At 57.6% G+C, this 13,319-nt stretch overlaps 2 protein-coding genes across 2 annotated transcripts; one reads left to right on the top strand and one right to left on the bottom strand.

Moving 5' to 3' along the window:
* Nucleotides 1–1,731: 1,731 nt before the first annotated feature.
* On the bottom strand, nucleotides 1,732–2,757 carry TRNP1 (TMF1 regulated nuclear protein 1). The gene is given in 2 exon segments (XM_065650781.1): nucleotides 1,732–2,577; nucleotides 2,579–2,757. Coding segments are annotated over 2 exon segments (942 nt in total). The 3' UTR covers nucleotides 1,732–1,814.
* A 4,352-nt stretch (nucleotides 2,758–7,109) lies between these two features.
* Nucleotides 7,110–13,319, top strand: KDF1 (keratinocyte differentiation factor 1). The gene is made up of 4 exons (XM_065650772.1): nucleotides 7,110–7,279; nucleotides 9,758–10,871; nucleotides 11,758–11,832; nucleotides 12,487–13,319. The coding sequence occupies exons 2-4, from the start codon at nucleotides 9,776–9,778 to the stop codon at nucleotides 12,567–12,569; spliced, it is 1,254 nt and encodes a 417-aa protein (XP_065506844.1). The 5' UTR covers nucleotides 7,110–7,279; nucleotides 9,758–9,775; the 3' UTR covers nucleotides 12,570–13,319.

Here is a 13,319-nt window from a genome sequence, read left to right as displayed (position 1 = left end):
TGTGGCTGTGTCCGGCGAAGGAGCGGCTCACGGACGGCTTTGCCAGCTGAACGGCTGCAGCTCCTGGCATGGAAGGGCTGATGCTGTGGGTCCAAGCTCTCCATCCTGAGGCCAGCTCAGAGCTGCTGGGGACAGCGATGGGGACAGCAGGGCCAGGGTCCTGCACAAGCCTTCTGCCCGGAGAGGGATGCTTTGTCCTGAGCCCACCTCTGCCTCCGTGTGCCTTCTCACCTCCCCGGAGCCTGCAGTGACACACTCTGCTGCGGGGTGACATTGGCGGGTACCCAAGGACTCTTGCTGGAAGCACGGGGAGGCTTCAAGTGTCACCTGCCTGGTCAGTCGTCAAAGCAGTCCCAAAAATCCAGCTTGGTGGAGGACAAATGGTGCCGGTGCCATTGTGAGGACCAGTCCTCTTCTGCTCACTGCCCCGCGGGGGTGCACGGTCCAGAGTCAAAATCCCTGTCCAGGGACCGTGGGAGTGGGGTGACCCTGCGTCCCCTCGATCCCCCACTGAGGCTTGCAGAGGGACACGTGAAAGCTGCACCTGAGTCCCAGTGTGAGGTACGGTCCCACCAGTGTCCTACTGGCCCAGGGTCTTGGGGACCCCACCTAGGGGCAGCGGGGCTCAGACAGGGAAGGGGCCCTGCCCCATAGCGGCTGCCCTGAACCTGCTACCTTTGTGGGGGAGGTGACCCCAGACTTGGGGTGCCGACAGCAGATTCCCCTGTAAACGCCCCCAAACCTGGCACGATCCTCTGGGGACCCCAGACCCTGCTGGGTCCCTTGTGCACCCCAGACCCTGCTGGGTTCCCCAATCTCACTGCCCCCCACCCAGTCCACCAGCTCACTGCACACCCCTGGACTCCTGTCCCTGCAGGGTCCTTCAAACACCCCAAAGCCCCAGGGTCCCCCAGGGACAATCAACCCCAAGATTCTTCAGGGCACCCCAAGGTCTCCAGACTCCGCTGGGTCCCCCAGATCCCCCCATGCCCTGCAGGATCCCCCTGGGACTCCCAAACCCTGCTGACCCACTGGGTCCAAACCCATCAGACTCCCCAGGATCTCTTCAGGGACCCCAGACCCTGCTGGGTCCCCCCACCCCATAGGGTCCCCCAAACCCTGCAGGGCCCCAACCCATCAGACTCCCCAGGACCCCTTCAGGGACCCAAAACTCCACTGAATCCCCTCGCTCCATAGGATCTACCCAACCCTGCAGGTTCCCAACCCATCTCACTCCCCAGCACCCACTCAAGGACCCCAGACCCTGCTGGGTCCCCCTAGTCCTGTGGGTTCCCAACCCATCACACTCCCCAGCACTCCAGACCCTGCTGGGTCCCCTCAACCCTGCAGGTTCCTAACCCATCACACTCCCCAGGACCCCAGACCCTGCTGGGTCCCCCCAACCCCGTAGGTTCCTAACCCATCACACTCCCCAGCACCCACTCAAGGACCCCAGACCCTGCTGGGTCCCCCCAATCCTGCGGGTTCCCAACCCATCACGCTCCCCAGGACCCCAGACCCTGCTGGGTCCCCCCAGTCCTGCGGGTTCCCAACCCATCACGCTCCCCAGGACCCCAGACCCTGCTGGGTCCCCCTAGTCCTGCGGGTTCCCAACCCATCACACTCCCCAGCACTCCAGACCCTGCTGGGTCCCCCCAACCCCGTAGGTTCCTAACCCATCACACTCCCCAGCACCCACTCAAGGACCCCAGACCCTGCTGGGTCCCCCCCAATCCTGCGGGTTCCCAACCCATCACGCTCCCCAGGACCCCAGACCCCACCAGCTCCCCAGGATCCCCGTCCCGCCCCGCTCCCTATGCGGGGCTGCGCGGCGCTGCGGGCAGTCGCCGGGCAGCGGTGGCCGGCGCGGCGGTGCCGCGGGAGCGGGCGGGGGCCCAGGGGACGCAGCTGCGGAGGGCGCGGGCGGCGGCCAGGAGGGCGGCGGGCCGGGGGCGGGGGCGGCGGCGCAGCCCCTTCTGCAGCCGCTGGCTCTGCGCTGCCAGCGCCAGCTGCGCCTGAGCCACCCCGGCTCCCAGGCGGCCCAGGGCCTCGGCGCGGGCGGCCAGGCGGAGCTCGGCGTGCCGCAGGGCGCAGTGAACCTGCCGGACCCGGCCCTCCAGCTCCGCCGCCGCCCGGCGACGACCTTCCGCCGCCAGCAGCCGCCGCCGAGCCGCCGCCAGCTCCACCGACCCGGGGCTGCTGCTGCTGCTGCCGGTGCCGCCGCCGCTGGGGTTGGTGGTGGTGCCGGTACCGCTGCGGTCGGGGCGCTGCTCGCTGCCGGTAGCCGGACTTGGATCCGCCGCTGCCGCCGCCGCCATGGGAACGGGAACGGGAACGGGAGCGGGGCAGCGCCGCGGCGGGGATATATAGCCCGGGGGCGGCGCCGGCTCCGTGCGGCTCGGCCCCGCCGGGGGCGGCTCCGGCACCGGCTCCGCACCGGCACGGAGGGGCGCGACCCCGGCCCGCTGCGGCACAGCCTTGGCGGGGGATGCTCGGGCTCGGTACGGCACCGGTACCGGCATCGTCACGGGTCTGGGCTCCGTGCCGGCACCGGGCTCGGTACAGCGCGGCGCCGGCCCGGTACGGTACAGCCTTGGCGGGGGATGCTCGGGCTCGGTGTGGCCCGGTGAGGCAGCAGGCTGGGTATGGCGCGGTACGGTACCGGCTCGGTGCTGGCACTGGGCTCGGTGCACCTCGGTACGGCACCGGTATCGACACCGACGCGGCCCCGGGCTCGGTATGGCCCGGTAGCGGCATTGTCCCGGGTTCGGTGCCAGTACCGGAGTCACTCCAGTGCAGCACAGCGTCGGTACCAGCAAAGACACGGCCCGGGCTCAGTACAGCTCGGTACAGCACCGGCATGGCCCCGGGCTCCGTATAGCCTGGTACGGCACCAGTATTGACACCGGCACAGCCCCAGGCTCGGTGGGATCCGGTAAAGGACCATCCCGGTGGCGTTAGCGGTTCATGGCATTGGAAAACTGCCGTCCCTGGGAGGGGGGGGCTCGGGGAAATGCGGAGTCACTGGGAAAGGCTGGATTGGGAGAGGGTTACTGGGAGGTGTTACTGGAGGGATGGTTGGGAAAGGTTTAGGCTGGAGGGGATACCGGGAGGGTTTACTGGGAAGGGTTCAGGGGAAAGGCTGCACTGGGACAGGTTATTGGCACCAGGACAGCGTGTCCTTGGTTGCACGACTATCACAGCAATATCACTGCCAAGGTCATTATCATTCAAGACAGCGTTAACAGAGCTGAGAGTGGGCCAAGGCAGCACAGGGAGGGGGCTGGAGCGGGAGGGTGCCACTGTCACCTTCCTCCCCACAAAGAGTCTGTTTTTTGGGGTTCCTCCTGCTGGGGTGTGATTCTCAGTGGCTGCATCTTCATGTAGGTGTGTGGGATAAAGCCTGCTTGTGTTTCACATCAGAGAGGATAAAAAGGATGGCAGAAACCAGGTGCTGAGGTCTCATCCCACCCCCAGACAGGAGCAAAACCCAGCCTAAGTCTGTTCCAGGCAGAGCCACATCCAGGCCTGCAGTGGATGTCACCCTCACCCCATGTGGGCAGGTGGCAGCTTTGCTTTCCTTATCTTAAAGGGCAAAAAAGCCCCCCCATCTCTTTTGCTTTGCATCACAATCCTGCTCTCGCCAGCGGTGCCACACGTCTGCCAGACACCGGAGCAGCGTCAGCAGCTGCTGCGTCACCGCTCCCGGCCCCCGCTGCCTGTTCATCCCATCCCTGCCCATCCATCGTCTCCCACTGCATCTCCAGTGCCCAGTGTCGGAGACACGGCCACGAGATTTGCTCAGGCTCTGCAGGCTGCATTTCAGGCTGTAGGAAAGCTGAAGTAGAGGCTGAGCCTATCTCATGTATGGCATGCAAATGCTGCTATAAATGGGGTTTGGGGATTTGAGGGGTGCTGCTCCTTGCCAGGTTCGGGGTCAAAGTGCTGCTCTTGCTCCCTCTGCCTCCAACCCAGAGAAACTGCAGGGACAGGCAACTATTAAACAGAATATCCTCCTCTGTGATTTGTTTGCTCTGCTTTGGTAGAACCTGGATCCCCAAAGGGGGAAAAGGCTGGGGACTGTCATGCAGTGAGCTTCCCCCATTGCCCCAAAGTGACACCTCAGAATCGCTGAGGTTGGAGGAACCTCTGGAAGTGCCTGCTCCATCAGTCACCTGCTCATAAAATAATTGGGTTTTTGGGTCATCCCCCCAGTCTCTGCTGCTAATCACCTTCCCAGCATCAGCTCCTGGTCCAGGGTGAGAAAAGGAAATGGAAACAGGGAGCAGCTGTGCCTGGACATGAGTTTCAGAAATAAGAAGGGGCCAGAGGAACTGAGAGCGTTGGCCAGTGAGGCTGAAGGTGTCGCTGAGCCCTCTGCAGTCGCTGTGTCCCCAAGGTGTCCCAGCTGCCCATCATGCATCCTGGCAGACACGCAGACAGAGGCTGGTAAAGGCAAATAATACAAAAATATTAGAAATGCCCCTGCCCCTCAGGGTAAGTCACTGCCTGAGTCCCAGAAATCCTCCTGCGCTGCTGCAGGATCTCTGCCCGGGCTGACGAGCTATTAATGATTTAGCAGAGGAGTCTGAAATTAGCAGTGCTCAGAATAAACCTCTTTGATGCAAAAGCGTGGTTGAGAGCGTTGTTCTCCCTTCCCCATCCATGAGCCTCTGGTAGCTGAAGGCTATGTGCTGGCCTCTTGTCTTCAGCCTCTTTAAAGCCCCGCATTGGGATGTGCTCCAGAAAAGTGAAGCCTTATTGTAGGCAGTAAATAATTAATATGAGTGCCATCCCTCCCAGTCTCTCTGCAGGTTTTTCCCGAGGTGTCCCAGTTACTGGGGTGGGGGGGACCCAGGCACTGCTCACTCGTCCTGGCCCAGTTTAGGGGAAGAAATCCTGCATCAGGAATTCAGGTTTAAACCCCAGGACTCCTAGGTTGACCCTGCTCCCTGCCCTGTCGTCCTGGACTCAGCAACACTGGCAGCAGTGCCTTGGCACCAGAGCACTGGGACACGGTGGCAGCTCAGCTGGGAGGTGATGGGGCACGGGGGAAATGCAGGAGCTGAGAGGCATTAGCAGCGCGGTGCTGGGCTCGGGGGCCACACTGGCCTGCCAGGCTCATCCTGGCAATGCCAGGCTCAATGGGGCAGTGCCAGGAGAGGTTTCATGGTCGGGATCTGTGCTCAAGACACCGGCAGAGAAGGAGATGGTGCCATTTCCAAGCAGTGCTTTGAGTTATACACAAATGAAAGCCTGGCCGTGGAAACGACACCAGCTAGAATTCAGTGTGTGCCAGAGGCTTAAATAAATAAACGTGGTCTTCGTGCCCTTTAGAGAAGGAGTGAGCTTCTTGGCACTGGCACCATCCTTTAAATTGATTTCTCTCCTTTTTCCTCTTGGTAACTGGCTGGTGCATCCGAGTTGAGCAGCTGCCGCTCCGGCTGCAGCCTCAGTGCACGGCCGCTGCTCTGCCTTTGGGACAGGACCCTCGGGGTGAGGATCCATTGGGAGAGGGACCCTTGGGGACAGGGATCCTTGGAGATGGAGATCACTTGGGTCAGGGATCCTTGGGAATGGGGATCCTTGAGGACGGGGATCCTTTGGGACAGGATCCTAGGGGATGAGGATCCATTGGCCTAGGGATATTTGAGGAGTAGAGACCACTGGAGATGGAGACCTCAAGAGTGGGGACCTTGGGGACAGGGATCCTTGGGGAAGGTGACCCTCGGGGACAAGGATCCTCGGGGACAGTTTGGGACACAGACCCTTGGGGATGAGGATCCTGGGGCAAAGAGAAGCTTTGACACAGAGGCCTCGGGGGCCGGGGCTCCGTGGGGACAAGGGTTCCGTGGGGACAAGGGGTCGTTGGGGCCGGGGACCCCCGCGCAGCGCGGCCGGAGCCGCTTCGCCCTCCGCGCTCTGCTGTCCCTCGCGGCGGCCCGTCGCGCGGGTCACGTGTCTCACCTGGCCCAGGTGAGGCGGGGCCGCCGCCGTTCCCGGGCTCGCAGGTAACGCCGGGCCCGGGGGGTTCGCGGGGAAAACCGGCCCCGAGCTCAGCCCCGACCCCCGGCCCGGCCCTCCGGCAGCGCCCGCCGCCGCTCCGCGCTTCCCCCGGCCGGGCCGCCCGTGCCGGGCCCGGGGGCAGCACCAGGCCGCGGGCGGGAGGGAGGGGCGGGCGCACCAGGGATCCCCGCGGGCCCCGGGTGCCGTTCCCCGCCAAGACCGGCTTCTCCTCTCCCTGTCCCCCCCCCAGGCCGTGTGCCCCGGGACCTCCCGCCCGGGCTGGGGGACAGACCCGCCGCCCCCCCCGCCAGCAGCTGTCCCCGCTCTGTCCCCTCCCGCGGCCCGGGGAGCGGCCCGGCGCTCGCCGCGGGGGCGGGAGGAGCTTTCCCGGGGGGGTTCGGGTCTCTCTGGCCTCTCCTGGGGCTTCTGAGGGCTGAACGGGCCGCGGTGGGGAACGGGAGCGGGCAGGTGTGGCCGGGCCGGGTCGGTGGCTCCGCTGGAAACCGGCTGCTCTGTGCCGCTGGCTCCTCTCCTGCCCAAAATCCACCCTGTCCAGGGGTCCGGGGCTCTGGGTGGGCAGAGGGGCCCCTGCTTGGTGCCCAGGCGGGCCCCCCCACCTCGCAGCCCTTCGTTTTTAGAAGGAAGGGACAGATTTGATTTCCCTGCACCGTGGTGAAGTCGTGGGTGTCGGCCGGAGCCGGGGGGGTTTGGGGCACAGGGTTTGGCGAGAGGCGGCTGCTTGGCCGGGTTGTTTCTGTCCCCAGGAGCTGAGAGAGGGGACACGGAGCAGCAGCCGGATCCGTGTTACACCGGGCCGGGGTCTCTGTCGCTGCCAGCAGAACAGTCCGGGAGCTTTTCAGGGCGGCTTTCAGCTCCTGGCAAGGCTGCTTGGAAAACTTAACAGCTACTGATGCTTTTGCATATTTAGGAGAAGTTGTATCCATGTGTAAATCTTGTCATCTGAGTTTAGGTCCGTTTTTAAGGAAATGCTTTGACTTCCCGAGTTTCTAGCAACAGCGGCAATAGGGTTGTTGGCAAAACAGTGTGGCTTTATTAAGCAGATTCACAACTGAATTTAGCTTTTTTAACACTTTCAAAGAAAACCCTGTCCTCTGAACAATGAAGATCTTAGACCCCGGCTAACCCTGAGACGCGCAAACTGTTTGTGAATCCTTCCTCGCTCTTCTGAAGCAGATGCTGAAGTTCTTTGGAAGAATATTCGCTGTTCGCACACGGTGCCTGCCCGAGAGCAGCCAAAGCTCCCAACGATCTTGTGAGTATCGACTTAACTGGGGATTTTAGTCCGAGCTTTTGTTTGTGGCTGTGCTACGCAGCCAGCTGCGGGTTTTGGTCCAGTCCGTCGCTTGTGGCAGAGAAGTCACTGGATGGAAAGGGCTGGAAGTGTCTCTGACACCTGACGCAGCTGGGGGTTTGTGCAATGTTGGGTTTAACCTCTAAGCCTTCAAGTCTTTTTCTGGAGAGCTGACATAATGCTCTTGCCTATGTCAAAAACACTCTGAAATTCCAGAATATTACATACTGTTATATAAAAGATTATTGTAGTGCAGATGTTAGATCTCTTGATGAGGCCTCAGTGTTAAGAGAAACGTCCCAGGGTGTGGTTCTGTACTTAGATCAGTTCAAATGCTCTTGATTTGTTTTTTTGCAGTTTTGAACTGCGTTACAAAATGATGAAGCTGAGCGAAAAAAACCCCAAAAAACAACAAGCAACAAACACGTTCTGAAACAGAGTCAAAAACACAGTCAAAACTCTCAGCTCATGCTGAGTCCAGGGAGCTCTGCCCGCTCAGCACTGAAACTGGCGCGGCTGGGGCTTTTATATTTAACATACTGTCCAGGAATGTGCAAAGGCAGCGCCTGGGATGTGCGCTGCTTCCAGGTTTTTATAAGCTAACGGAGCCAAAATATCCCTGGAAAGCAGCGGTGTGCTGTAACTGCCTGGTTTTCAGTCTGCCCCTGGTTCTTTGTGGGGGCAGCATTACTATTTGGGTTTAAAAAAGAGAAAAAGAGGCAATGCTGTAACAAGGTAGGATAGATTTATTTATTCATGCTTGAGGTGCCCTATAGAAAGTGTATAGCAGAGCAGCAGGGACAGTTGAAAAAAAGCTTCAGCTGTGGCTGGGCTCTCACTGCTTATTAATTAGCCTAATTAGTATTTAAAAGGATTTCTTGGGGGTGAAAGCAGTGTCAGCCAAGCAGCTTAGAAACTGTGAACAAATCCGGGGCCCACCGTAGTTTGGGATAAAAGCGGCAGAAATAGGAGTGAAAGCCTTGACCTGACTTCCCTCACCGTCGCTCAGCGCCAGGCTTTGCTCATAACGGGGAGACTTAACGTGCCACACTCTGCGTGTTGGGTCTGTGGAGCTGAAATGTGACGTAAAAATCCGTAAAAAGCAGTTTACTCCTGTGTGCAACCTGGGGCGGTTGTGTTAGTACAGTGGCAACAAGAAAAACAGGTGAGCAGATTAATGTCCCGTAGGATTAGCTGTAGTAGGGCTTTTGGAAAGGTTTTGCTCCCGCGAGGAGTGATTTCAGACTGACTTGTTGGCAAGATCTTTCCTTTAATCCAGGTAAAAACATCAGTTTTCCTAGGAAAGTCCTTTAAGGTAGCACAGCGTGAGCATGAGTAGCAAAAATCATCAGTGTTAGTAACACTGTCACTGCTAAATCCTCTGAATTTGAAGAGCATCAAATAACCTGGAGCCTGAATTGGCAATTTGCGTACTGATTGATTGCTGGTCATCTCCTCCTGGGCACCGGTGTTTTGAAATGGGTAATAAGAGCTGTCAGGGCCCAGCTTAATCTTGAGGAATGTAAGACAAAGGGGAAGTTGTTTAAAAAAAAAAAGCTACTTTCCCTTTGGAGCCTGTGAGCTGGCTCCACCTACGGCTGTGCTGCTCATTTATTGCTCTGGAGCAACAACTCTTCTTCCAGCTGCACTGAGGAAACGTCTTCTGAAGGTTGCAGGGATTTTGATGTCTTAAAAATCGTCCTTTTAAAACGTCTCTCTTCTGATTCAAACACCTACTGAAGGGAAGCAGCAACGCCAGAGTAGTCAGAGAACCCTGAAACGCAGGCTGGATTGCCTCTCTATGCGACAAGTGAGACCTGCGTGGGTCCTAATGCAAAATATTTCTGTAAATAATTGAAATGTTGAATTTGAGAATCACTGAATTTGAATGTTGGGTCCTTCTCTGTTGATCAACAGCAGTTTTGGGTCCCTCAGGACAAGAAAGCCCTTGAGGTGCTGGAGCGAGTTGAGAGAAGGGAACGGAGCTGGTGAGGGGCTGGAGCACAAGTGTGATGGGAGCGGCTGAGGGAGCTGGGGGTTCAGCTGGAGAACAGGAGCTGAGGGGAGACCTTCTGATCTCTGACCTGCCTGAAAGGAGCTTGGAGCCAGGGGGGGTCGGGCTCTGCTCCCCAGGAACAAGCGCCAGGACCAGAGGAAACGGCCTCAAGTTGCGCCAGGGGAGGCTGAGGTTGGATGTGGGGAACAATTTCTTCCCCAAAGGGCTGTGGGGCATTGGAACAGGCTGCCCAGGGCAGTGCTGGAGTCACCATCCCTGGAGGGGTTGGACAGACGGAGATGAGGTTCTCAGGACATGGGGCAGTGCCAGGGCTGGGGGAACGGTTGGACTCGATGATCCTGAGGGGCTTTTCCACCCAAAATTGTTCTATAGTTCTACGATTCTATTCTAAATGCTTGACTTGAGACCTTCCTGTCCCCCAGGTGCCTGAGCGCTGAGCCATGCTGGGCCGGAAAACAGGACTCCCCCCCGACGTGAACAGGCACCGGCAGCTGAGGCAGCCCTGCCAGGAGGCCGTGCCGCTGCGGGGCCGAGCGTCCAAGGAGGCTGATGTCAGCCTGGAGGTGTTCGGCAGCTCCACGCCCGAGATCAAGCAGAGCCGCAGCAGAGCCCAGCAGATGCGGGACAGGAAAGGTCGCAAAGCTGAGCTCAAAGACTCCAACGGGAGAGAGGCAGAAACAATTACTTTTATTTCTGGTACAGCAGAGGCTCCCTCAAACCAGAGCTTCTGCTGTTCCTCTCTGGCTCAGGCCTGGAACACATACAAGGCTGTTTTCTGTTGTATAGTGACCTGTGGGGGCTGCTTTCAGGACTGCAGTGTCTGTATCCCCTATCCAGGACCCGCTGAGACCTCCACCGATGATGGAAAGAACGGAGATTATAATGGGCGACTGCCCAACAGTCCCGCCAACGTCTCTCCTGCTGAGAAGAATGGGAACCAGATCAAAAAGTCCAGCATGGGCAGCAGTTTCAGTTACCCAGATGTGAAACTAAAGGGCATTCCCGTCTATCAGAACAGGAGCCCCAGCCACCACCTGGAATCGGATTCCTGCTGCAAAGAGCTGCTGCCAGAGAAGCCCTTCAGGAACAGCATAGAAAAAGCACCACTCCCCAGCAGCCACCGGAGTTCCGAGGAATATTATTCCTTCCACGAGTCCGATCTGGACATCAGCGAGCTGAACGGCTCCATGTCCAGCAGGGAGATTGACGTCCTGATCTTCAAGAAACTAACGGAGCTTTTCAGCGTCCACCAGATTGACGAGCTGGCCAAGTGCACATCAGACACTGTCTTCCTGGAGAAGACCAACAAGATCTCGGACCTCATCAATAGCATAACTCAGGACTACAACCTGGACGAGCAGGATGCGGAATGTAGGCTGGTCCGTGGCATCATACGCATCAGCACCCGGAAAAGCAGAGTTCGGCCTCACATTTCTGTCCCCGCCAGCCAGAGCCACGAGGAGAAGTCCAGCAGAGGCAACGCGCCGGACAGCGGGAACGAAACGATGCTGGAGTCCATGGTCATCAGCCAGGACGGTACGTGAGGGTTCCTTGGGTGTTACCGCTTCAGTAAGAGGGTTATTTTGTCAAAGGCATGGAGATATGGCAGTGGAGCAGGGTTGGAAGCTGCTGTCTGTCTTTAGTCTGGGTTTATTTTCCTGGGATGCGTGAACTGAGGTCCTTGCATGTTACGGGAGACCTCCCCTTCTCACCAGTCACTGTGTCGTGGCTTTCTCAATAGTATGTCACCGCTGGTGAAGTTTGCGCTGAGCAATATCAGGGCTTATTCTGCTGCGATGATTCTGCCTTCCCTCCGCACCCCTAAGCTTGGCAGAAATACCATGAGTCAAACTTAACTGGTATGACCAGACGAGCTGGCTGGTACCAGGAGATGTCCAGTTCCTCAGCTGTGTCCTACCAGCGCCCTTTGCTAATGCCACCTTTGACTATCATGACAGAGCGTCTGAGCCTTCCCCTGCACTGCGGGGTGAGCAGCAGCCAGTAAATATCCCCGCAAAGCGGAGGGAAGGGCCGTTGTCGCAGCTTAAGTGCCTCGTGGCTCTTTCAGGGATTCTCCTCCTCCTCTGGAGCAGCCCGAAGTGCCCGACACTCCAGGACAGGTTGTAAGAGAGTTTGTTGTAGAAAGACCTTGACAAGCTGAGTTTGGGGGCGCGAAGACACACCCAGAAGTAACGGAGGAAACCGGGTGGCTGTTGTGCTGCTCAGTTTAGCAGTCAGGCTGCTGGTGCTTCCTGGTATTTAGGGATTATAAAGGTGCGATTACCAAGACAATGGTCTGAAGAGTCAGACTCTACCTCTCCTCTCACCCGAGGGTGGTGCCTGCTGAAGGAGAACCCCGAGTGTTCCCTGAGTCACAGCTGCCCAACTTTCCTTTCTCAGGCGCTCTTGGTTTTTATTCCAGATTTGGCTGTGCAAATATCGGAAGAAACACCAGCAGATGTGCTAGCCAGGAACATGAGGCGACACAGCAGCGCAGGTAATGTACCTGTCCGGGCGTCTGAGCTGCAGTGGCATCACGGGAGTGAGGAGGATGCCCTGAACCTCTCATATGGTGTCTTGCCTTTGGTTTTCCCCATCTGCAGAGGCTGAGCTGACACCTGCCTCTTAGGTTACCATAAGGAGTTTAATTTTGGGGAGCGAAGGGAGCTCAGAAAACTGCCTGGGCTGGTGGGTCCTTCTGAAAAAGAAAGAAACCCAAGTACAGAGCGCTCACTGCCCACGGCACAGTACGTGGGCCGAAAGCTTTCAGTCTCCGGTGTCTGTACAAGGTTTGGGGCTGTATTTGGGGTGTGACCGGCAAAGGTCACAGCTGGGTTATACTGGGAACAAAAGGAACTGTGCAAAAGGGAAGCAGAGCAGAGTGATGGGCTGTCCCCTGATCCCCGCGGCATCTGCACTTCCCTCCAAAGAGCAGCCCAGGGCTAAAAGGCAAGTTTTCTCCTGCGTAATAACAGATCTCTCCTCGAAGATGCTACAATACAGGCAGGGCTGTTCCCTGCCCGTGGGCTTTGTGTGGCTTTCTCCTCCCTCTCGATACACAAAGCCTTTTGTGGCAGTTGCTTGCCTACCTGCCAGGCTGCTCTAAGTTCACGTTGTCTAATGTCACCGTCTCTTCTCTTTCCTCTCCAAGGCTCTCCAACGAGCAGAGATTCCTCTTTCCAAGACACAGAGACTGACTCATCTGGGGCGCCTCTGCTTCAGGTGTATTGTTAAGGAGAAGGACCCCAGCAGCAGGCAGGCGCTTCAAGGCTTTGCCGCAATCACATTTCTCCTCTTTCAATATGGAGCATGCTATGCCCCTTTTTTGTTTTTTTGGTTTTTTTCCCCCAGTCTACCTTGATCTTTTGTTGAAGCCAAATTTCTCCTGCTGCCTGAATTTCAATGGATTTTTTTTTTTTTTTTTTTTTTTTTTTTGGAGAATATAGAACATCAAGGAAGTTGAACTGTGGAGCTAATGAACTTGGGAGGTGGAACGTGTGCCCAGGGAGAAGATGGACAAGGAAGTATCTGTTAGCTTGTGCCTTTATGATTTCAATACTTCATATTTAGTTTCAACAACCTCAGTGGCTCAGGCCTTTCCCTTTGAGGATCTGTTGTACTTTCTGGCATCGCAGAAGTTAACTCGGGTAGGGAATAACCGGATGGTGTCTCTGTGTTTGTGCCGATGCTGAGGTGAAGGCCAAACACCTGCTCTCTAGGGACCCAAATCTATTTAAAGTGGCTGGGTTGGTCCCCAAAACGTTGAATTTTCTATCTGTGGTGTTTGCAGTAGCCAGATCTGCCTCCTTAGTGGTGTTGTCTCCTGCTGCCTTGTAAGGAGAAGGTTCAGGTAATGAGGTTCGTTTAATTTTTGGCCTCTTGGCAAACCTTCCCCAGTTGCAGGGGGTGGTATGCCTGGACAGCCGCCCCCTTGTCACCTCCCGAGCGGACCATGGGGATCGGTTCTGCAGTCGCTGCCTGTCT

This window comes from Caloenas nicobarica, chromosome 23 (assembly GCF_036013445.1).
Source record: "Caloenas nicobarica isolate bCalNic1 chromosome 23, bCalNic1.hap1, whole genome shotgun sequence".
Taxonomy (NCBI): domain Eukaryota; kingdom Metazoa; phylum Chordata; class Aves; order Columbiformes; family Columbidae; genus Caloenas; species Caloenas nicobarica.
The sequence above is the reverse complement of the archived record's forward strand: the minus strand, read 5'-3'. Positions and strand labels throughout refer to the sequence as shown.